At 46.5% G+C, this 24,208-nt stretch overlaps 2 protein-coding genes across 2 annotated transcripts in view; one reads left to right on the forward strand and one right to left on the reverse strand.

Annotated features, from left to right (window-relative positions):
• Positions 1-13,302: 13,302 nt before the first annotated feature.
• On the reverse strand, positions 13,303-13,614 carry rprml (reprimo-like). The gene has a single exon (XM_056288392.1). It carries the CDS (start codon positions 13,612-13,614, stop codon positions 13,303-13,305), a length of 312 nt encoding a protein of 103 aa, XP_056144367.1.
• A 6,779-nt stretch (positions 13,615-20,393) lies between these two features.
• The window catches only part of LOC130119112 (integrin beta-3-like), a 34,362-nt gene continuing 30,547 nt past the window's right edge, over positions 20,394-24,208 (forward strand). Inside the window, exons 1-4 of the mRNA XM_056287524.1 lie at positions 20,394-20,570; positions 21,361-21,446; positions 22,970-23,168; positions 23,309-23,561. Coding sequence (XP_056143499.1) covers positions 20,513-20,570; positions 21,361-21,446; positions 22,970-23,168; positions 23,309-23,561 — 596 coding nt within the window. The 5' untranslated portion in view covers positions 20,394-20,512. The remainder of the gene's footprint in view (positions 20,571-21,360; positions 21,447-22,969; positions 23,169-23,308; positions 23,562-24,208) is intronic.

The following is a 24,208-nucleotide window of genomic DNA, read 5'->3' on the forward strand; positions in this document are numbered from 1 at the left end:
GCGCTAAGTCTTCCTGGCGAAACTCCTCGTTGTCAGGTGAAAAGAAGTGGCTGGTGACTCCACATGTATCGGAAGAGACACGTGGTAGTCTGCAGCCCTCACCGGATGGGCAGAGGGGGTGGAGCTGGCACCGGTACGGCTCGGAAGAGTGGGGTAACAGATGTGACAGATCCAGCTGTTGCCCTTTTGTATGTCTGGCGGAGTTGTGTCATTTTTCCAGGGCACTTTACCCTGCCAGCGTCAGTTACGGCTGCCATCATCTTTTTGGCTTTGGTAGCTTCTCATTAATATACCTCAGAAATCCCAGTTTGCCGGTCTCTCCCGCTCCTTCTCCTTTCTCTTACTCTCCTCTCCTCTATGAACATTTTCTTTCGTCTCTGTCTCTCCTACAGCAATCAAAGGGAGTTCCTATGTAGTCATTTAACAACTGACGAGTTTATTTTTCTCCCCCTAAAAGGAAATTGCACACTCGCTTGTTCCTAACAAGCACTCACCCATACACGAGAACAACTCCGGAACAGTTTTATTCTACCGGTGAAAACCTATTTTTGGGTTGGGAACATAGAAAAGTTATCGAAAACCAACACCTGTCAATCATTGTTTATGTGCCGTGTCTCACTATTTGTTTTCCCAGCAATGGATTTGCCTCTTATCTCAGATCTGTGTAAAGCACTGAAATATTTCAACTGTCGAGGGAGATTTTGCAGTATAAATTTACCGTTGTGGGTTTTTTATTACTTTTATACTGACTCTGAAATATACAGAAATATTGTCACATTATAACAAAGCTAAATCTGACCCCACTGAGAGTTTAAATATTTATGTGACGCTTTCATTCCTAACTAAATGAAAAGATTTCAGCAGTCACCATCACAATATGCATTATATTTATTATTTGTGTATTAAATATGTCAATCTCACACTGACTGTCTTCTACTACTACTACTACAACAACAACTACTACTACTACTACTTTCGACTGTTCCCGTTAGGGGTCGCCACAGCGGATCAACCATTTCCATTTCTTCCTGTCTTCTGCATATTCCTCTGTCACACCAGCCACCTGCATGTCCTCCCTCACCACATCCATAAACCTCCTCTTTGGCCTTCCTCTTTTCCTCTTCTCTGGCAGCTCCATATTCAGCATCCTTCTCCCAATATACCCAGCATCTCTCCTCCACACATGTCCAAGCCAACTCAATCTTGCCTCTCTTGCTTTGCCTCCAAACCGTCCAACCTGAGCGGTCCCTCTAATACACTCATTCCTAATCCTGTCCTTCTTCGTTACGCCCAGTGAAAATCTTAGCATCTTCAACTCTGCCACCTCCAGCTCCACCTCCTGTCTTTTTGTCAGTGTCACTGTGTCCAAACCATATAACATAGCTGGTCTCATAACCATCTTGTAAACCTTCCCTTTAATTCTTGCGGGTACCATTCTGTCGCAAATCACTCCTGACACTGTTCTCCACCCACTCCACCCTGCCTGCACTCTCTTCTTCTCCTCTCTCCTGCACTCCCCGTTACTTTGGACAGTTGACCCCAAGTATTTAAACTCATACACCTTCATCACCTCTACTCCTTGCATCCTCACCATTCCACTGTCCTCCCTCTCATTCACGCATAGGTATTCCGTCTTGCTCCTACTCACTTTCATTCCTCTTCTCTCCAGTGCATACCTCCACCTCTCCAGACTCTCCTCAACCTGCACCCTACTCTCACTACAGATCACAATGTCATCTGAAAACAGCATAGTCCACAGAGACTCCTGTTTGATCTCGTCCGTCATCCTGTCCATCACTATTGCAAACAAGGAAGGCCTCAGAACCAATCCTTGATGTAATCCCACCTCCACCTTGAACCCATCTATCATTCCAACCGCACACCTCACCACTGTACCACTGTCCTCATACATATCCTGCACCACTCCTACATACTTCTCTGCAACTTCCGACTTCCTCATACAATACCACACCTCCTCTCTCGTATATGGCATATACTTTCTCTAAATCTACAAAGACAAAATGTACCTCCTTCTGACCTTCTCTATACTTCTCCATCAACATTCTCAAAGCAAACATCGCTTCTGTGGTGCTCTTTCGTGGTATGAAACCATACTGCTGCACGTTAATCGTCACCTCTCATAGCTTCTATTACTCTTTCCCATATCTTCATGCTGTGTAATTTCAGACTGTCTGTGGTATGGACAATTACTCTCAATTTTGTCGTATTATGTCGTATAACCCTGCCACTGAAGAGGCACATGCCAGTGCATTCTTAGTGCCGGTCCCAAGCTTGGATACATGGGGAGGCTTGCACCAGGATGGACATCTGGTGTAAAACCTTTGTCAAATCAAATACGAGGATCATAAATCAGATTTCCATAGTGGATGGTTGGAGGCCCAGGTTACCAACGACCACCACCGGTACTGTTGGCCAGCAGGGTGCCGGTGGAAACTATGCTACTGCTAAGGACAAGGAGAGGGGGGAGGTATGTCCAGAGGCAGCGGGAGAGGAGGAAGGGTAGGAGTGTCGAGGTGAGAGTCGGAACTTTGAATGTTGGCACTGTGACTGCTAAAGGGAGAGAGCTGGCTGATATGATGGATAGAAGGAAGGAAGGTAGATATACTGTGTGTGCAGGAGACCAGATGGAAAGGGAGTAAGGCCAGGAGCACTGGAGGTGGGATCAAACTCTTTTAACATGGTGTGAATGAGAGGAGAAATTGGGTAGGGGTAATTCTGAAGGAAGAGTGTCAAGAGTGTGTTGGAGGTGAAGAGAGTGTCAGACAGAGTGACGAGTATGAAGCTGGAAATCGAAGGTGTATTGATTAATGTTATCTGTGCATATGCCCCGCAAGTTGGGTGTGAGATGGAAGAGAAAAAAGAATTCTGGAGTGAGTTGGATGAAGTGGTGGAGAGTGGAGAGAGTGGTGATTGGGGCGGACTTCAATGGGCATGTTGGTGAAGGGAACAGAGGTGACAAGGAGGTGAGGGGTAGGTATGGTGTCAAGGAGAGGAATGTGAAAGAACAGATGGTGGATTTTGTGAAAAGGATGGAAATAGCTGTAGCGATTTCAAAAAGGGAGAGGAACACAGGGTGACGTATAAGAGTGGAGGACAGTGCACACAGGTGGACTATATCATATGTAGGAGGCACGATCTGAAAGAGATTGGAGACTGCAAGGTGGTGACAGGGGAGAACGTAGCTAGGCAGCATCGGATGATGGTCTGTAGGATGACATTGGAGACCAAGAAGAGGAAGAGGGGGACAGCAGAGCCAAGGATCAAATGGTGAAAGTTGAAGAAGGAAGACTGTTGTGTGGAGTTCAGGGAGGAGTTAAGACAGGCACTGGGTGGTAGTGAAGTTGCCGGATGGCTGGGCAAGCACTGCAGAAATAGTGAGAGACACATCTAGGAAGGCACTTGGTGTGTCATCGGGACAGAGGAAGGAAGACAAGGAGACTTGGTGCTGGAATGAGGAAGTACAGCAAAGTATACAGAGGAAGAGGTTGGCAAAGAAGAAGTGGGATTGTCAGAGAGATGAAGAAAGTAGACAGGAGTAGGGGTGCCGCTAGAGATTCTGGGCCCCATGAAAGAATATAATATTGCCCCCCATCCCTCCATCCACCTAAACCACCCATCAACGTAGAAAACCCAGTTGAATTTGATGTTTGATGAAGAACTATTTCATCGATAGAAGATTACTTGATGCACTGCAAGAAATCCACTGAAGGCTATCTTTTGTAAATTTAGTAGAATACAGTAAATACAGTAATCAACAGTCCAGTAAAAAAAACTTCAACATTCATCAACTTATTAAATTAAATGAAGATTTAAACACAAGGACAAGAAGTACAATCATGCAAAAAGTAAAAATATAAATTCAGTGGGGCGGCATTTTTATCTAAATAACAGAAGCGCTACTATAAAACTATGTGGAGTCCATGGCTGTTGGTTTACCATACAGCTCTTGGCTGCATGGTCTTGGAAATACTAATCCACAGTGTCAAAGTTGAGGAAAGACGTTTGACTTATAAAGCTTTAGTCTACTTTACGCTCTCCGAAATCATCTATTCCTATAATTTATCTCTAGTTTACAATGTAATCAGCAACGGGCAAGACGTAGGCTATTACAATGTAACAACGTGGGGCAGTTGTTACAGTAGGCCTATAGCTGTGAAACTAAACTTTATTCTCCCAGCCCCTGCCAATGCCGGGCCTTCTTGCTAGCAAAATCGTGAAACAAATCCCTGAAGTTAAGTAATAAAGTCAACTTGCTTTCGATTGACAGTATTGCAAGGTTGTTCAACCTCTCCTGAGACAGTGTTGATCTCAGATAGCTCTTGATCAGTTTCAGTTTGCTAAATACCCTTTCCCCGCTGGCAGCGGTAACTGGGAGAGTGCAAAAAATCCTAAGAGCAATGCAAACCTCTCCAAAAATGCTCCGGAGTTGCGTTTTATATTCAGGAGATCAAGAGAGGTACCGTCAGAGGGGAAAGTGGCAGAAAATATCTATTAAGATGCCTGATTTCACTCTCAAACCGAGGTGTGAGGTGCTTTGTGTACTTCATTATCAGTGGCTGACACGTAGTGGATGATCTAGCTAAGTGGCAGCTAAGTTAGCTAGTTAGCAGCTAAGTTAGCTAGCTTCATTTTTCCAAGATGACAGCGCGCTGGACGCAGCGGCTACTGCGGTTCCCTGTTCAGTGCTATGTTGTCTTTGTTATTCACACGTTAGTTTTAAGTTTATTTACACGTGTAGGTCATGCTCTCTTCTACAGCCGTCAGGAACTTTTAACCCTCAGAACGGATTACTCACTTCCCTCCACCATCACGGACAATTTCCCCATCGATATTATCCGCTCACCGGTCTCGCAGTGGAAACGCTGCCCTCGTCGGCATCGTAAACAAAAGAGAGGTAAACGTGGCGGGCTACATGCTAAGCTAAGTAGCGTTCCCTTCAAAGTTTCCCTCCCCAGCATCTTCATGGCTAATGTCCGGTCGTTAGCTAACAAAATGGACGAGATAAGACTCAGGCTGTCCTCTCAGAAAAGGCTGCAGAACTGCTGTCTGCTGATGTTTACGGAGACTTGGCTCAGCAGCAACATAGCCGACTCGGCAGTCGAGCTAGCGGGCCGCACAGCCTTCCGTGCCGACAGGACAGCGGACTCCAGCAAGATCCGCGGAGGAGGTTTGAGTATTTATGTCAATAACTCTTGGTGCAACAATATAAAGATCGTTGAAAGGCATTGCTCTGCAGATCTCGAGCTCCTTATGATTCAGTGCAGGCCTTTTTACCTGCCCAGGGAGCTAACGGCCATTACCATCGCCGCTGTATACATCCCCCCACATGCTAATGCTAAGGAAACACTTAAGCAGCTACAATGTGCCATCAGCAGACAACAGACCAAACACCCGGACAATGTCTTTATCATAGGTGGTGACTTTAATCAGGCTAACCTCAGGGCTGTATTGCCCAAATTCCATCAGCATGTCTCCTGCCCCACTAGGGGACAAAACACCCTGGACCATCTCTATACAAACATCAAGGACTCATACAAAGCTACTCCCTGCCCTCATCTGGGGCATTCTGACCACCTCTGCCTGTTCCTGGTCCCAGCCTACAAACCCCTAATAAAACGGGTCGAGCCAGCAGTAAAGACAATCACTGTCCGGCCAGAAGGAGCAGTCTCTGAACTCCAGGACTGTTTTGATAACACAGACTGGAGTATTTTTGAACATTCAGCTACCCATGGCGCTCATTTAGACATTAATGAACAGACATCTGCCATACTAGCCTACATTAACTTTTGCACTGAGAGTGTCACAACAAAAAAATCAGTCCGCACCTTCCAAACCAGGAACCCTGGATGACCAGTGAGGTCCAGCAGCTGCTGAAAGTCCGGGATGCAGCGTTCAAGTCAGGTAACTGTGAGGCCTACAGCACAGCCAGATCCAACCTCAAAAAGGGCATCAGAACAGTTAAACATAAATATTCCCTACGAATAGAGGACCACTTTCACAATAACTTTGATCCCCAGCGAATATGGCAAGGCATTCAGTCTATCACAGACTACAGAAGCTCTAATCGTGGTCCCACTGTCCATGATGCCTCCCTGCCAGACAAGCTTAATAATTTCAAGGACAATACTGACCCAGCCACAAAAATCCCCAGCCACCCAGAAAACCAGGTGCTCACTCTATCAGTCGCAGAGGTCAGAGAATCACTGCGCAGAGTGAACACGCGGAAGGCTGCCGGACCAGACGGCATACCGGGTTGGGTCTACCAGGAATGTGCCGACCAGCTGGCTGAGGTCTTCACACCTGTATTTAACCTCTCACTGTCCCAATCTAAAGTCCCGGCATGCTTTAAGACCACCTCTATCATTCCTGTCTCCAAGAAACCAACATCCACATGTCTGAATGACTACCGACCCATAGCACTCACCCCCATTGCCATGAAGTGCTTTGAGAGACTGGTTCTGGCTCATATCAAAAACATTATCCCCCCCACATTCGACCGACATCAGTTCGCCTACCGTCCCAAAAGGTCTACTGAGGATGCCATTGCCACTGCCCTGCATGTTGCTCTGACCCACCTTGAACTTAACAACACATACGTCCGGATGCTGTTTATAGATTACAGCTCTGCCTTCAACACTATCATCCCCGCCAAACTAACCACCAAACTCCTCTCCCTTGGCCTCAACCCCTCCCTCTGTAACTGGATCCTGGACTTCCTGACCAACAGACCTCAGTCTGTTAGGTTAGGTGACCACACCTCCTCCACCCTGACCCTCAGAACAGGTGCCCCTCAAGGCTGTGTTCTGAGCCCCCTCCTTTTCTCCCTCTTTACCCACGACTGCCTGCCAACTCACCCTTCAAATGTTATAGTTAAGTTTGCAGATGACACCACAGTCATTGGCCGTATCACCAACAATGATGAGATGGCCTACCGAGACGAGATTGAGCACCTCACATCATGGTGCACTATCAACAATCTTGTCCTTAATGTGCAGAAGACAAAGGAGCTGATTGTGGACTTCAGGAGGTCTAGAAGCTGCAGCCACTCCCCCATACACATCAATGGGGTGGAAGTGGAGCGTGTTTCCAGCTTTAAATTCCTTGGAGTCCACATCAGTGAGGACCTTTCGTGGACATTAAACACCCAGGCCCTTGTGAAAAAGGCCCAACAATGCCTGCATTTCCTGAGGAGGCTGAGGAGCGCCCGTCTACCCCCCAAAATTCTCACCAACTTCTACCACTGCACCATAGAGAGCATCCTGACCATCTGCATCTCAGTGTGGTACGGCAACTGCACCTCAGTAGACCAGAAAGCTCTGCAGTGGATCGCCAAGGCGGCCCAGCATATCACCGGTACCCAGCTCCCACCCATAATAGACATTTATCACAAACGCTGCCTTCGAAGGGGTCTGAGCATAAGCAGAGAACCCACCCACCCCAACCATGGACTGTTCTCCCCCTGCGCTCTGGGAGGCGCTACAGGAGCCTCAGAGCCCGCACTACCAGGCTCAAAAACAGCTTCTTTCCACAAGCTGTTGCCCACCTGAACCTGGCTACCCACTGAATCAATGTAGATATTCTTAAATATTTTGTACTCCAGCTCTTTTTTAACTTATTTTTAGCTTTTGGTCTTCATGTGTGTATATCTTATATTGTGTTTGCTGTGTTTGTGTGTGTCTGTCTTGCACTGTTTGGTGAAGCCACAGCCCTCATTTCATTTTTAACATGTGCCTGCACATTGTTTTTAATGACAATAAATTGAATTGAATTGAATTGAATTACATGTTATGGCTAAGTTAGCTAGCTAAGTTAGCTAGTTAGCAGCTAAGTTAGCTAGCTACATGTTATGGCCAACAAAAGGAAGGGGCCGTGAATAAATACCTTTCTTTTGAAAAAACTTTGTGACTAGCTGTCGCCCCTTAATGTTACTCGCAGCTTATTTTCTTTTTTTTGTCCTTCTTTTCTTTTCTGACAACCTGATTTACGTTTGGATGACATCTCTTCATCTCTTCACCTAACGTTATTTTACTGGAATCAACTGTTCTAGGCTAGCGCGCTCTGTAAGACTGAACCATGCAATGCATAGAGAGAGGGGTGAAATAAGGCCAATCCATCCTGATAATTTTGCCAAAAATGGAGAAACAAAAAACAAGTTTGTTTCATTTGTAATTTTTTAATACATACAATTATAATTGTAAGTACATTCACTTACTTATGATAATAATAGAAATAACAATAATAATAATAGCGTTGTCTGAAGGGCCCCTATCAGCAGTGCTTGGCCCTTGGAATCGTACTAACTCCCCCCCACCCCTCCTTACGGTGCCCCAGAACAGGACTATAAGGAGATACGGCGTAAAGCAAAGAGAGAGGCTGCGAAGGCAAAGGAAAAGGCGTTTGGTGAGTTGATGAAAGGTTAGACACTAAAGAAGGAGAAAAGGACTTGTACCGATTGGCTAGAAAGATGGACCAAGCTGAGAAGAATGTGCAGCATGTTAGGATGATAAAGGATAGAGATGGAGATGCACTGACAAGTGAGGAGAGGGTGCTATGAAGAGGATGAATAGTGGAAATGTGGTTGGTCCTGATGACATACCTGTGGAGGCATGGATATGTTTAGGAGAGATGGCAGTGGAGTTTTTAACTAGATTGTTTACCACAGTCTTGGAAAGTGAGAGGAAGCCCGAGGAGTGGAAAGAAATTATATTGCTACCAATTTTCAATAATAAGGGGGATATGGAGAGCTGTAGTAACTACAGAGGTATAAAGTTGATCAGCCACAGCATGAAGATATGGGAAAGAGGAGTGGAAGCTAGGTTAAGGTGATGATTAGCGAGCAGCAGTATGGTTTCATGCCATGAAAGAGCACCACAGATGCAATGTTTGCTTTGAGAATGTTGATGGAAAAGTATAGAGAAGGTCAGAAGGTTGTGTTTTTGTGGATTTAGAGAAAGCATATGACAGGGTGCGGGAGAGGAGGTGTGGTATTGTATGAGGAAGTCTGAAGTGGCAGAGAAGTATGTAATAGTGGTGCAGGATATGTATGAGGGCAGTGGTACAGTGGTGAGCTGTGCGGTTGGGATGACAGATGGGTTCAAGGTGGAGGTGGAACTACATCAAGGATCGGCTCTGATGCCTTTCTTGTTTGCACTGGTGATGGACAGGTTGACGGACGAGATCAAACAGGAGTCTCCGTGGACTATGCTGTTTGCAGATGACATTGTGATTTGTAGTGAGGTGCAGGTTGAGGAGAGCCTGGAGAGGTGGAGGTATGCACTGGAGAGAAGATGAATGAAAGTCAGTAGGAGCAAGACGAAATACCTATGCGTGAATGAAAGGGAGGACAGTTGAATGGTGAGGATGCAAGGAGTAGAGGTGACGAAGGTGAATGAGTTTAAATACTTGGGGTCAACTGTACAAAGTAACGGGGAGTGCAGAGGGAGGTGAAGAGGAGAGTGTAGGCAGGTTGGAGTGGGTGGAGAAGAGTGTCAGGAGTGATTTGCAACAGAAGGGTAGCAGCCAGTGGTGGCTAGCCAGTACAGGGCCCCGGTGCGCCGCCCCCCTTCAAATATCAAGAGATGAAAATCTGCTTAAAATGTTAAATATGATTTAGTTGTATAATGCAAATAATTATGAAATAAAAGTGTTTTTCAGTGTGTGAGTGTCTGTCAACAGCCATTAAATATTTGTTCCAAATGGTATTTGGTTGATTTCTGTCTGAATACATATACTTCCTGGCTGACGGGCGCCGGACAAGCGATACCTATTTAGCACCAGCTGCCACTGGTACCAGCAAGAGTTAAAGGGGAGGTTTACAAAATGGTTGTGAAACCAGCTATGTTATATGGTTTGGAGACAGTGGCACTGACGAAAAGACAGGAGGCGGAGCTGGAGGTGGCAGAGTTGAAGATGCTAAGATTTTCACTGGGAGTGACGAAGAAGGACAGTATTAGGAGCGATTATATTAGAGGGACTGCTCAAATTGGACCGTTTGGAGACAACGCAAGGAGGGCAAGATAGAGATGATGAGTATATTAGGGGAAGGATGCTGAAGAGGGAGCTGCCAGGCAAGAGGAAGGCCAAAGAGGAGGTTTACGGATGTGATGCGGGAAGACATGCAGGTGGCGGGTGTGACAGAGGAAGATGGAGAGGACCCAAAAGTAGTAGTAGTAGTAGTAGTAGTCTTAGTAGTAGTAGTAGTAGTAGTAGCAGTAGTAGTATCTCTCAGTTATGTCATATGTGAACTGTCAATATAGATTCCTCTGCATATTTCAGTGCAGTGAAGGAATTTATTGTTTTCTATTCTTTGATGAAACACAGTTTGAATTTGGATGTTTACAAATGGGTGTCTGTGTACATGCTGTAAGGATGGATTCGTGTACCCTAGCTCTCCTAACAAGGGCTAAAATAACAATGAGAACATGGGTTACTTCTGAGCGGGGTGTACCAGAGAGAGAGAGGGGGGGTAGGTAGAAGACAGGGGGGTCAAAAAGCAAGAAGGAAGGTACAGAGGAGAGGAAGCAAAGTGTTGAGATGGCTGCAGTGAGTAACCGTATCTCTTCATTCTGAGATGAGACTCTCTGTGGCAGCCCCCCCCCCCCCGTGAAATGGGTGTAGATTTGGGGGAAGAGCGGGTGTGTCTGCTGATAGCGAAGCACAGGGGCAGTAATGATAGCTGAAGGCAAGGCGACATGCTATTTCTCGGTCCGCTGATGCCTTTATATGCCAGCCATGTAATATCCCACAGAAGCCGGCCTCTACAAGTTGCTAAGTTTTCCATCTCTCTTCTTTTCCCCCACTTCATTCTCCCTCTTTCCTCCCTTTCTTTCTCCCCTTTTCCTTCTCTTTCTCTCTTTCAACACGGATTCTCACATATTTATACACTCTTTTATTCTCTCTCACACACACACACACAACAAACCCCCCATACAAGCCCTGGAGGTCTCGCGTGGACTCTGGGGAAGAGAGGCGAGCTGAACGGGTCTGAAATGTTTCTGAGTGCGGTCAGTGAAGTCCTCAGAGACTGGCTCAGATGCTGCAAACCCAGTATGAGCTTTGGCTGATGTCCAAACAACGGATGGCTTCGCTTGACCTCCCTCCATCCACGCTGCAGACAGAGTGCACTCCCAGTTTAACTGCTGGGTATGTTATCTGTTGTACAGTTATTTACACATCAGCTTAGCTAGAAATAATCATGTACGCAATATATAGTCTCTGTAGTGCTCATGGGATTTGCTCAAATGTAAATACGTTTAGTAATGGGCTGTAATTTTAGAGTGCTATCAAACTGTTGTTGATTTTTATTTACATTTGGATTGAGCTGGATAAATATAGAAAAATGAGTGCCAGGTCTTAGGTGTCAAAGTAAATCATAAGGGCAAAGTTAAAAGTCCACACCCGCTGAATGTGTCAAGATTCACTCCCTGCTTCTTTTACCTCAGGTGTTCCAACATAAACAGACACAACCTTGACCCGCTCCAAAGGAGCAGAGGCAGCAGCCTGACCTCTGACATGATCGTACACCTGAATTCATTTATTTATTGATTTATGTTTTATCCCCCCTCCCCCCCCTTTTACTCCCCAATTGCACTTGGCCAATTACCTCACTCTGTCGCCGCTCCACCCCCTCTGCCGATCCGGGGAGGGCTGCAGACTACCACATGCCTCCTCCGATACATCGTCACCTTCTTCAAATAATGGCCTGAGTCATATTTTCAAGTTTTTTATCTCAAAAAACAGAATAAACTGAAACAAATAGAGAATATATGATACTTCTTAATCATTTCACACAAAAAGGTTATGACAATATATGATTATTGACCTACAAATAACGCTGCCTGTCATATCATATATTCTTTATTTGTTTCAGTTTATTCTGTTTTCTGAAAAACATGAAAATATGACTTAGGCCATTATTTTAAAAAGGTGACGACATATGGAGTCGCCAGCCGCTTCTTTTCACCTGACAGTGAAGAGTTTCGCCAGGGGGCCGTAGCACGTGGGAGGGTCACGCTATCCCCCCGACCGACCAGAGGAGACGCTAGCGCAACAACCAGGACACATACCCACATCCGGCTTCCCACTCGCAGACACGACCAGTTGTATCTGTAGGGACGCCCGGCCAAGCCGGCGATAACACGGGGATTCGAACCGGCGATCCCCTTGCTGGTAGGCAACGGAATAGACCGCTACGCTACCTGGACGACCGTACACCTGAATTTAATCTACAAATTACATGCCCTTTTTTGGAGAATGCCATGGTTGCGTATGTGATTATTTTGAAGATCTGTGGACAATTCTGAGCGTATCAATGTTGGTTGTTGTTATTCTCCATTTCAATTAACAGATGACAAAAGGTCGATATGACAATTTTAATATTTTGAAAGCATGCTAAACGTTTTTTCAAGTTCTCTTGGTACAAACAATCATGCAGCATTAGTGGTTTCCAAAGTGCAAAACGGGTCCAAAGATCACCTTACAGTTCAAGAAACAAGCATGCTCATGACAAGACCGTTAAAAACACTCCATGAAGCAGAGATGGAGTTGATGAACGTGTGCAAGGATTCCGGCACTTGGGTGTATTTGCCCTACATGCCACCAAGAAACTGGACCCAAAAAGAAGAAGACACTTGATAGAGAATATCCACATTCCATTGAGTGGTACACCGCAGAACTGGAATGTAACAAATCATGCGTTTTGACAGTTCAGAGATAAAAACATTCCTTATCGAGCATTTCAAATTTACCAAAATAATTTGAGGTAACAACGTGTAAACAATTTTTCGTCACTTTGTTCAAGTTGGTAATCGATCCGTTTGACACATACTGATCACCTCATGTGTAAACACTTGTGCGGGCTTTTACGCACAACTTACGCACGAACACTGATCCTTCGACTACTTCCATCAAGTCTCTCTCTCTCTCTCTCTCTCTCTCTCTCTCTCTCTCTCTCTCTCTCTCTCTCTCTCTCTCTCTCTCTCTCTCTCTCTCTCTCTCTCTCTCTCTCTCTCTTTCTCTCTCGTAAGGAAACAGAACTGGTTTTGCATATCTTCTTTTCTCACCAAACACACAGGGAGGCTCCCTTGCCATGGGTTCCTCGGAGATTGATTCGGGTTGGTGGTGGCAACGATGGTGCGCGCACGTGTGTGTGTGTGCTTGCGAGCGCGCGACTGTGTATGCGTGAGTACGTGCGTGTGTGTGTGTGTGTGTGTGTGTGTGTGTGTGTGTGTGTGTGTGTGTGTGTGTGTGTGTGTGAGTGCGCGCTTGCGCGTATGTACCAGTCTAGTTGAGTCCGATCATGACCGCTTCAACGTCTTTGGAGGGTCTGCGCTCCTTGACCAGAAAGTTGATCATGCTCTCCGACTTTATCATCAGGTTGCAGCCGAGGAAGAAGACGCCGAAGATGACGGTGAGGGACAGCACGCACAGCACGGCGATCTGCACGACCCTCATGATGAAGAGTTTCCGCTCGTCCGGCGGCAGCAGCAGCAGCGAGCCGCCGCCGTCACTGGCGGCCACCGCGGCGTCGCCGGTGGCGTTGCAGCAGCCGCTCAGCAGCGCGCTCTGGGTCACGTCGAACAGAGAGCCGTTCATCTTTCCCCCTCGCGGCAAGGATCAGCGACGACCTCACTCCACCGCAAATCCGCGACTGCACGGGAAACTTTGCGTCATGTGACTGTTCAGGAGCTGGAGAACAACGCGTTTTTTTTAAGGACCCAGACGCTCAATAGGCAGCTTCGCGTGTAGCTGCTGTTTTTTCTTCCTTTTCTTTTTTCTTTTTCTTTTTTTTCTTTTTTTTCTTCTTTTTTTTGCGATGCGTAATAGCGCCTGCTCAAACCATACCGCCGGATGGCTTTTGCACCTCGCAACAAGCAACCAAAAAAAAGAAAGAAAAAAAAAGAAAAACAAACCAACAAACAAGCCAAGAAGAAGTAGTTTATTTCGCCTTTCTTTGGCTTTAGCGTGTCCTTAGATAGCACGGAGGGAGCCGAGCATGCTTCCGATCCGGTGAAGTGGAGACAGTCCCTGTGCACCTGTGCGCCTTTGTGCCAAGTCTCTGGTGCGTTTTAAAGCGATGATGAGGTCCCCGCGGAGCGCACCCCCCCCCCCCCACCGGGAGCCAGTCACTTCATGTTCACCTGGCCTTGTTCATGACTCTCAACATCTTATTATTAAACCCTTTGGTCTTCTTGATCCACCAATTCACACACGTCCACTGAGACCCGAACATATATCATCACCACCATTCATTTAAAGTCTTCGGAGATTGGACACAGTCATCGAGCATTGCAGGGCAAAATGTTTCCATCATCTCGGTTTTTTTCTCCTTCTTCGTATAAATAGATACATACTAATAAGATATATAGGGTAAAAACCTGAACACAAGAGTTATTACAGTTGAAATCGTTAAAGGGTGAGAATATATATATACAACTAGCAACAAAGCATTAGGTTTTTATTGGGTTCTTACTGTTAAAATATGAATTGGATGACGATACACAAAATATAATGAAGCTATTTATAGACTATTAAAGGCTTGTTGCTCAGGATACACTGCCATTTGTGAGTCTCAAGAGTGAGAGATAAAGACAAAAATATAACTTGGGACTGAAGATTAATGAATGACTGATATGACCATGGCAAGTTTTTTTTTAATTCAAAACATTGCCCCCACCCCCTGTACTGTGGCTCTTTTCTTCCTTAGGGAGACACAGAGATTAAGCCTCTGCACAGCAACCTGCTCTGTGTTTTCATTCAAACATCACGTTATCTGTCGTGCAGTCTGTCCGCTCTGCAGCCGCATGTAACACCGCCTGACAGAGGCTGATGACAGGGCAGCCCGACGTCAGTAGCACAGTTTGAATGGGAAGATCGCCGGTTCGAATCCTCGTGTTACCTCTGGCTTGGTCGGGCGTCCCTACAGACTCAACTGGCCGTGTCTGCGGCTGGAAGGCCGGATGTGGGCATGTGTCCTGGTCGCTGCACTAGCGCCTCCTCTGGTCGGTCGGGGACGCGTCTTTGGGGGGGGGGGTTAGCGCTATCCTCCCACGTGCTTCGTCCCCCTGGCGAAACTCCTCACTGTCAGGTGAGAAGAAGTGGCTGGCAACTCCACATGTATCGGAGGAGTCATGTGGTAGTCTGCAGCCCTCTCCGGATCGGCAGAGGGGGTGGAGCAGCGACTGGGACGGCTCAGAAGAGTGGGGTAATTGGCCGGACACAATTGGAGAAAAAAAGGGGGGGGAATCCAAAAATAAAAAAGAAATATACATACATAGTTTTGTGAAGGCATAACTGATATACTTTAAGAGAAGTTGTGAGGCCAAACATTTTGAAAACCTTCTTGGGCTAACTATGAAAACCTGCTATTCATAACCAAGTTACTTGACCAAAGGATTACAGTTACATACAGGAGCAACAATTACAGCACAGGACAAGGTTGTATATGTCAAACTATACAAAATGCTTTTGTCTTTTTTGTCGTCTTGTGGTGCCTGCAAATGTTTGTTGCCAATTTACAAAATGACTTCCATGCAGAGGAGAAGAGGTAGACATTGTGGAGATGCTGTCTCAGACTTGTTTGTGTAAAAAACAAAGGCCATGACGTTCAGAGTCGATGCCCCTGTCGTCTGGCTGAGCTGCATGTGTACCAACAGTGATTAGCTGTACACACACAGGCCTCGCAGGCCTGGACGGGCTTTATTCTCTCTTCACTTATGACAAGCGATAACAGACCAAACAAGACCAAACAGTCTTATGGGGATTGGGATTTGGTCATTGCGAAGTTAATTGGCAACATGTAAATGATGCTGTGAAGTTTCCTCGTGCCCATCTGCTTGTCATGTCAGTGTACACACTCAGGCCTCATACCGGTGTCCATGAATAAATCCTTAGTGTAAAGATGAGAAACCAGCTTGCAATGCCTTCACTGAAAGCGTTAATTACAGAGCGCCAGAGGAAGGATGTGATGACCGAGTCAGAACCAGGACCCTCTCCGATGGACGTGTCTCTCTTTACAGATGATACCCATTTTATCACGGTCGCAGCGGTCTAGTGTCACACACCTTTCTGTCTTTTTCTTGAAAATTTTGACAACCAAATGAGAGTAATTCCTTTAGGTGTTTTATGATCCATTTCCTGCCACACCTCGGATATGAAGGCCTCACATCTGCGGCAGGTTTGGTAACTGCTGTCTATAGCTGATCCAAACATATACAACGATATGAAGATACATGTGTGTGCGTGTCGCAGACTTGTTTCTAAGCAACTGTAGACCTGTGAGCTTAGTGACAGATGGTTGGTGAAGTTATTTTGGTTAGACAAGAAGGAGGGAGGGACAGGCGAGGTGCCTGGATGTGGGGGGGGGGACGACTTCGGTTAGCATGAGGGAATTGGCAGCTTAGCAACACAAACTACGTGAAGACATCCCTAGCAACAAGGAGGAAGTGCGTGGCTCCACCCCGTCACCCACCCACCCCCCGCCCAGACCCCTTCAGCAGCCCCCACCGTCTAACCTCCATCCCCCACATCCCACATCCACTTGTGTCTAGAGTTGCCTCCACAGGGCGTGACATTACCCAGACACAAAGTGGACCACCTCCACCACCTCCCTCATGTCTCCTTGGCTCCCGGCAGGGGCGGACTTCCTCAGAACTTCCTCCCACTCAATTAATCTGACAGTTAGTTTCCTTGTGAAACAGGTCTTTATTAGATGACCAAAGCACGCAAAGTAGTGTGTGGAAGATGTGTGTCCTTGCGTATGTGTGTTTGGGTGTGTGGGTGTTTGCGTGCGCGTGTGCTCAGTACTTAATTATATATTTTAAATTTGTGTGTATGCGCGTGTATGCGCGCTCGCGTGTATCTATTCTGTTCATCTACTGCGCGTGGACATATTTGCATGCACATTTAGGAGCTGGAACGACAAGGGGGAAGGGGATGTGAAAATTGAATAAATTAGCCTCTTTTTTTTGGTCCTGAAGATGCAAAAATGTTTTGATTTTATCGACTTGGTTTTCAGTATGGACCAAGACAGTATATTTTAAGATCACAGAGGTGGTAGAGAGAGAGAGAGAGAGAGAGAGAGAGAGAGAGAGAGAGAGAGAGAGAGAGAGAGAGAGAGAGAGAGAGAGAGAGAGAGAGAGAGAGAGAGAGAGAGAGAGTGAGAGAGAGAGAGAGAGAGTGGTTATGTTTTAATCTTCAGGGGTTGGCCACCTGCTGGACTCTTAATCACACACAGTGGGATCAAAATGCAGGCATTAATTACAGCGGTAGTTTTCAGGTGCCTGTAAGAAAGAAAGAAAGAAAGCCGCTTTGTGTTGTTATTGTACGGTTTTGCGGTTACAATGAAAAGCATCCTCTGCATTTAACCCATCCTATTGTATAGGAGCAGTGGGCAGCTGCAGCGCCCGGAGACCAACTCCAGTTCTTCTTTCCATTGCCTTGCTCAGGGGCACAGGCAGGAGTATTAACTCTAACGTGCATGTCTTTTTGATGGTGGGAGGAAACCGGAGTACCCGGAGGAAACCCACGCAGACACGGGGAGAACATGCACACTCCACATACAAAGGACCTGGGACGGCCTGGGGTTCGAACCCAGGACCCTCTTGCTGTGAGGCAACAGTGCTAACCACTGGGCCACCGTGCCAACTCTATAGCAGAGTGTCACCCCACCCTGACCCCACCAGCCATTAAAGTTATCCCAAAGACATAATAGCATCAAAGGCTTGATTTGATGGGGGACATTAGGCTGTGTGTGTGTGTGTGTGTGTGTTTGTGTGTGTGTGTGTGTGTGTGTAGTGTGTGTGTGTGTAGTGTGTGTAGTGTGTGCATTTGTGTAAACTTGAAAAAAGCTGGTAACGAAGGAAAAAGCGAGAGAAAGAGGGTGTGCACTACTGCCTACTCGTTTGGCTGTCGGCTTGCTACAGGGAGTCGTGTAGTGCCACACATTCAACTAACGCATCTCAATGCAACAGTTAATGTTTTAAGCCAGAAACAGCATATTTGTCTGAGTCAAATGATAATGTCATTTGGTTTGTGGTTCTGACATACGCAATCTGTATTCAGAGCAACAGCGAAAAGCAGTTTTTTCTCTCTCTTCTATACCACCACCCTGTACCCCTCCTCTCTCTCTCTCTCTCTCTCTCTCTCTCTCTCTCTCTCTCTCTCTCTCTCTCTCTCTCTCTCTCTCTCTCTCTCTCTCGCCCCCCCACCCCCACCCCCGTTTTGCCAGTCTGTCTCATTAACGTCATGTCTGCTCTTCCTACTTGTTACTTGCTCATGTTTCCCAGCAGGCCATGAGACAGTCCACAGCACTGAAGGCTTGACGAGCTCAATAAAAACAAACGTAAAAGAAAAGCTCTCATCCCCCCATGAACGCTTTGCTTGCCCCTCCGCTGTCCGTCAACTCTTCTCAGTTCAGCTTTGTCTCACCAGAGCCTCATCTATATGTGAGCTATGTCATCTGCCTGGCGCGGGTGTGCTGAGCTGTGGTCATGGGAGGCAGCAGAGAGAACGCCAAACAGCCACGCATCGCAAATAAAAGTCCCACCTGGAGCACACCGGGGCACCTTTCATTAGCAATCTCAGCCACTCCTTTGATAAAAACTCATATCCCCGCTTGACCCTCTCTCCCGTTTGCTGAACCCGCCGAGGCGAAGACGGAGAGACGGCTGCGTTTATCCAAACACCATGTTTTCCTCTGACTAATTGCGTTTTGATTGTTTTCTGGGACTTAATAAAGGACTCAAAGTATATTTAAATATAGTTTACCAAAATCAAAATAAAAAAAGTAAAATAAAAAAAGACCATCGATATAGATTCAAAGCACAGGTCAGGACCCCTCCTCCAGCCCCCTTTACTTTCTCCTGTCCACCGTCTTAATTGGCTGCCATCTGACACAGGCTTCAACTCTCAGCACAAGCAGCGCCATGTCCTCCCCAAAACGCCATTTGTTCATCAAGGTGGAAGGTGCAGAAGGCATCCGGGGGCCCAATAGAGCCAGTCATCAGCGATGCAGCCAATACTGAGAAGGAGGGTTGACAGCCTGCCGAGCGTTACAGTCGAAAACTGCCGACATCTGTAGGCAATCAGAACCTGATGCTAGCACGATAGCTGGCTGATATCACAGGTCTTGAAATGCTTCTCTCTCTCTGCTATTTCTTCTAATAGTCATGTTGGTGGCGGTCTCATAGCAACCAGCCACAGAATGAGAGGAACAGTAGGGCAGAGAGATAGACATTCAATATATGGACAAGTTCAGGAATCAGAGGCACTGTCTGCTGCTTGGTGAGGCCCACCTGCACCACCGCCCCCCCCCAAAGGTAATTCCCGCAGGGTGACGTCCTGGCAGCAACGGCTGCAGAGGATGTGCATCAATCTAATCTCATTTTATTTCCTGCCTCTGACTCATATTGTCTTTACGTCCTTTTCCTGTGTCACAGACTGACAATTTCTTCCATTTCGATGATAGAGTAACATGTTTTCTGGTCAGGTGACTTTTTTTATTTATTTATTTTTATTTTTATTTTACAACCAGAGCACGGTTCCGGGCGGCACGGTGGTGCAGTGGTTATCGCGGTCGCTTCACAGCAAGAAGTTCCTGGGTTCAAGCCCTGGGGCAGTCCAACCTTTGGGGTTGTCCCGGGTCGTCCTCTGTGTGGAGTTTGCATGTTCTCCCCGTGTCTGCGTGGGTTTCCTCCTGAGGCTCTGGTTTCCTCCCAAAGACATGTAGGTCAGGTGAATCGGCCGTACTAAAGTGTGTGTGTGTGTGTGTGTGTGTGTGTGTGTGTGTGTGTGTGTGTGTGTGTGTGTGTGTGTGTGTGTGTGTGTGTGTGTTGGACTGACCACCTGTCCGGGATGTCTCCCCGCCTGCCGCCCAGTGACTGCTGGGATAAGCTCCAGCGAGCAGGATAAGCGGGTTGGATGGATGGATCCAGAAAACATCTCATGGTCAGTTTTGACCAAAAGGCTTCTTCTGATGAAGTTGAAGTGGGCTCTATTAATACTGTTGTATGTTCTGCTTTCTCCACTAGGTGGCCTTCTTCTCTCAACTGAGGCTTCATCTCCTTTGTAACCCGTCTACAGGCAAAGTGGGTGACATTACCTGTTAAGGTGCATGACTGAAACACTACATACATAGCCTACAAACGTTGAGTTCGCTGAAATGGCTTCTCTTGTAACACAAGAGCCGAATGATCATAAGTGATAACGTGCCTATTTTGGCACAGATAGCAGTTTAGTATTAAATCAACTTCTGAACTTCAGCTCATTTTGACCCAGTCCATCGTTGTTTTGTTTTGTTTTGTTTTTTGTTTTGTTTTTTATTTTATTTTTTTAGTCTTGACATCAGAGGAACTCAGATGGGTAATCGTTAGGACAGGTATATGAGCCGACACGTCCAGATGAGCCATGCCTGCGTTTTGCAAGAATGAGGGAAGGCTTCCGAGCTGCCAGCAGAGACCGATGTCTGTGTTAGCAAGACACTGACTCTGCAACCATGGGATCTTCTCTGCTCCTTTTGTCTCTGTTTTTGTCCTCGGCATCAGTGGTCCGCGGTAAGACAGGTTTTTAATCTATGGTCTATATACGACCGAGTTTCAACTTGGTAAAAAATCGCAGCTTTATTTTTCTTCTTTTTAGTGGAAAATTGTCATAGTTTGTTTGAGTGTATTATAATGATTTATTTACTTTTTTACAAATAGCGATCTCAAGTTGTTCAGTGTTATGATGGTATAAGCGATATAATAATGATGGTAATAATCCAGACGTGCGCAGCGACGCGCCTCCGCGCGGAACTTCAGACGTGACCTTATAAGGGAGTGAAGACAGACCGCTGCGTTACACTCACGGTGCCCAGCAGGCTGCGGGACACACCTTACTGGTCAACCCAAACGGGACAGCCAAGTTTGTTCTTAGAGGTTTTAGTTCATCGTACATCTATGGATAACGTATGAGGGCTGATGTAAAGTTCCTTACTTTTCCCACTCGGTAAAGTGATGCACAAGTGGTTTGTAATACGACATCTCCGGGACGGCCTCCATCAATTTGTTGATTAAACAGTACCGAGACCTCCTCATAAGGTTGTTAAATGTCTGTGCCCAGCTTCTTTTTGAAAGACTCTGCAAGTCCATAGATGTTATATCTGTGTTTCTGCGGATTTCGATCTCTGCATAAACTGCCTGTCAGTGTGAAAAACACCTGCTAGCGGCGACTGATAAACGTGTGATTAAACAAAAAACCTTTGCTTGCCAAGAGTTGCAAAACCTCATCGGCTACTGCGCGGCAGTTCCCTGCGTAGACAGAGGCGTCACGATGTGATTTGTGTTGACGTTCGCGTTGTTTCAGGTTCCAACATCTGCACATCGAGAGGGGTGGCCACTTGTCGGCAATGTTTGGCGATCCACCCCAGTTGTGCGTGGTGCTCTCAAGAGGTCAGTATACGTACGCCCCCCCCCCCCCCCACACACACACACACACACATCGTTCTGTTCTTCGTTTGAAGTTCCAGGTTCACTGCTGCGTGTTCAAACAAGAGTCCTGTTACATTTCGACATTCCACATTCTACTGTAACACTGACACACCTACACGATCCTGTTGCCTCTGGCCACCTCAGGCAGTTACTGAGGCTCACCTGCTGACTCGGCCGAGCTTATATTGTAGACGTTGTGTTCAACTGACAACAGGAAGTGACCGCGCTAGTCAGGAATTGCCAAAAAAGCTTTACAAAAAACTGTTTAGTGAAGAATTCCTAGAATTCCTAAATTCTGCACAGAGATTAATAGCAAAAAGTTGCTGAAGGGTGAGTTAATGATTTCAATGATAATATATTGTATGCTGGGGTAAGCATATTTTCCTGCTTAACACTGCATAGCAAGGATTAACGTACCTAAATTAAGAGCTAGAGCCCCCAAAATTTGCACAAAGGCCACTTATCATGAGTACTATGGGAAGATTGCTTGAACGACAACGTATTCTGTGTTTGTTTGCTAGCCATGTTTTTTTTCTTTCCTGCATACAACCTAAGGAGGTTTAATTCTAATAAAATGTGCTTAACAACCATAAAATGTATTTTGACACAAATTTCATTTTGCATACATAAGGTACATTAAGTCTTTATGAGCAGTTTTTCTATAAACATTTTTGTATAGATTTTAGAACCTAAATTACAAAAGACTTGTGGTAATGGGCGTCTGTGTAGTGTAGTGGTCTATTCCGTTGCCTATCAACACGGGGATCACCGGTTTGTATCCCCACGTTACCTCCGGCTTGGTCGGGCGTCCCAACAGACACAATTAGCCGTGTCTGCGGGTGGGAAGCCGGATGTGGGTATGTGTCCTGGTCGTTGCACTAGCGCCTCCTCTGGTCGGTCGGGGGCGCCTGTTTTGGGGGAGGGGGAACTGGGGGGAATAGCGTGATCATCCCACGCGCTACGTCCCCCCTGGCGAAACTCCTCAGTGTCAGGGGAAAAGAAGCGGCTGGCGTCTCCGCATAGTTCGGGGGAGGAATGCGGTAGTCTGCAGCCCTCCCGGATCGACAGAGGGGGTGGAGCAGCGACCGGGACGGCTCGGAAGAGTGGGGTAATTGGCCAAGTACAGTTGGGGAGAAAAATGGGGAAAAATACCCCCCCCAAAAAAAAAAGACTTGTGGGAATGGTTGTCGACCTATTTCTTTAATGTACTGTATCTGTCGTTGTTAACACTGCTTTGTACACTTGCTGTTCTTTTATTGTCTGAAAAGCATTGTCACCAGGCAGACAGTTTTACATAGTTAAACTCCTCTTCTTCATTTATGTTATAGTAACAACAGCAGCAGAATCAAAAAACGAGAACAATAAAACCGTTGTTGTATGTGTGACGTTTGTTATGTATTTGTGAAGTACTGAAATCAAGCTCGATGTCGTGACGTCATCATAGCAGCATGCTGACCCGGTTGTTTGGGGGTTCGGGATGTCAGGGCTTTGGGAAAGGGAGCGCGTCGCGCTGTGATCAGAGGCAGAAGCTGCTGGATGGAGGCTGTGACGAGGAGGCCCTGGAGTTTCCCTCCAGCTCACTGACCGTGGAGAAGGACCAACCTCTGAGCGACAGAGGCTCCGGGACGGCCGGCAGCGTCACACAGATTAGCCCGCAGAAACTGCGTATGACCCTGAGGCCAGGTATCAGACACCTTCTCGCACACTAACAGACACTCCTGAACATCATCACACACCTTTCTCTTGCTGTCCAATCCAAGCATTGTTGTACCATTCATCCGCCGCTTGACACGCCTTCTCCCTCACACGCCTTCTTTCCTTAGACGACGCCAGACGTTTCACTATGTCAGTGAAGCAGGTGGAGGATTATCCGGTGGACCTCTACTACCTGATGGATCTCTCGTATTCAATGAAGGACGACTTGGCCCGCCTTCGCACCCTGGGCAGTGAGCTTGCCGAGACCATGCGTCGCACCACGAGCAACCTGCGCATGGGCTTCGGAGCCTTTGTGGACAAGCCCATGTCTCCGTACATGTACATTTATCCCCCGGAAGCCATTGAAAACCCTTGCTACGGGTAGGTGGTGCTGTTATTAGTCAAGAGGAGTAGGAGATGAATTAGAGATGCCTACAGTACAGCCCTGCAACCGCTGAATTGAATTGGCGAGTTGAATGGTAGTCTACTTCCATGCCATGATGAAGTTTCATAATGTTGAATTTTGTGGGATTTGAAACTGAAAAAAGCCGCAAAAGCTGGACCTGGGCTCAATAGTGCAATGCTACTTTTAAAGTTAGAAATTATTAAACTACACTGAATGGATCTGTCAAAAAAGAAAAAAAATGTCCATATTGAATCCTGTTTGAATTGACATACCTGTAGAGGCATGGAGGTGTTCAGGAGAGATGGCAGTGGAGTTTTTAACTAGATTGTTTAACACAAACTTGGAAAGTGAGAGGATGCCTGAGGAGTGGAGAAGAAGCTTACTGGTACCGATTTTCAAGAATAAGGGTGATGTGTAGAACTGTAGCAACTACAGAGGTATAAAGTTGATCAGCCACATCATGCAGATATGGGAAAGAGGAATAGAAGCTAGGTTAAGAGGAGAGGGGACGATTAACGAGCAGCAGTGTGGTTTCATGCCACGAAAGAGTACCACAGATGCGATTTTGCTTTGAGAATGTTGATCGAGAAGTATACAGAAGGTCAGGCAGTACAGTGGCACA

Source organism: Lampris incognitus, chromosome 10 (assembly GCF_029633865.1).
Source record: "Lampris incognitus isolate fLamInc1 chromosome 10, fLamInc1.hap2, whole genome shotgun sequence".
Classification (NCBI taxonomy): Eukaryota; Metazoa; Chordata; class Actinopteri; order Lampriformes; family Lampridae; genus Lampris; species Lampris incognitus.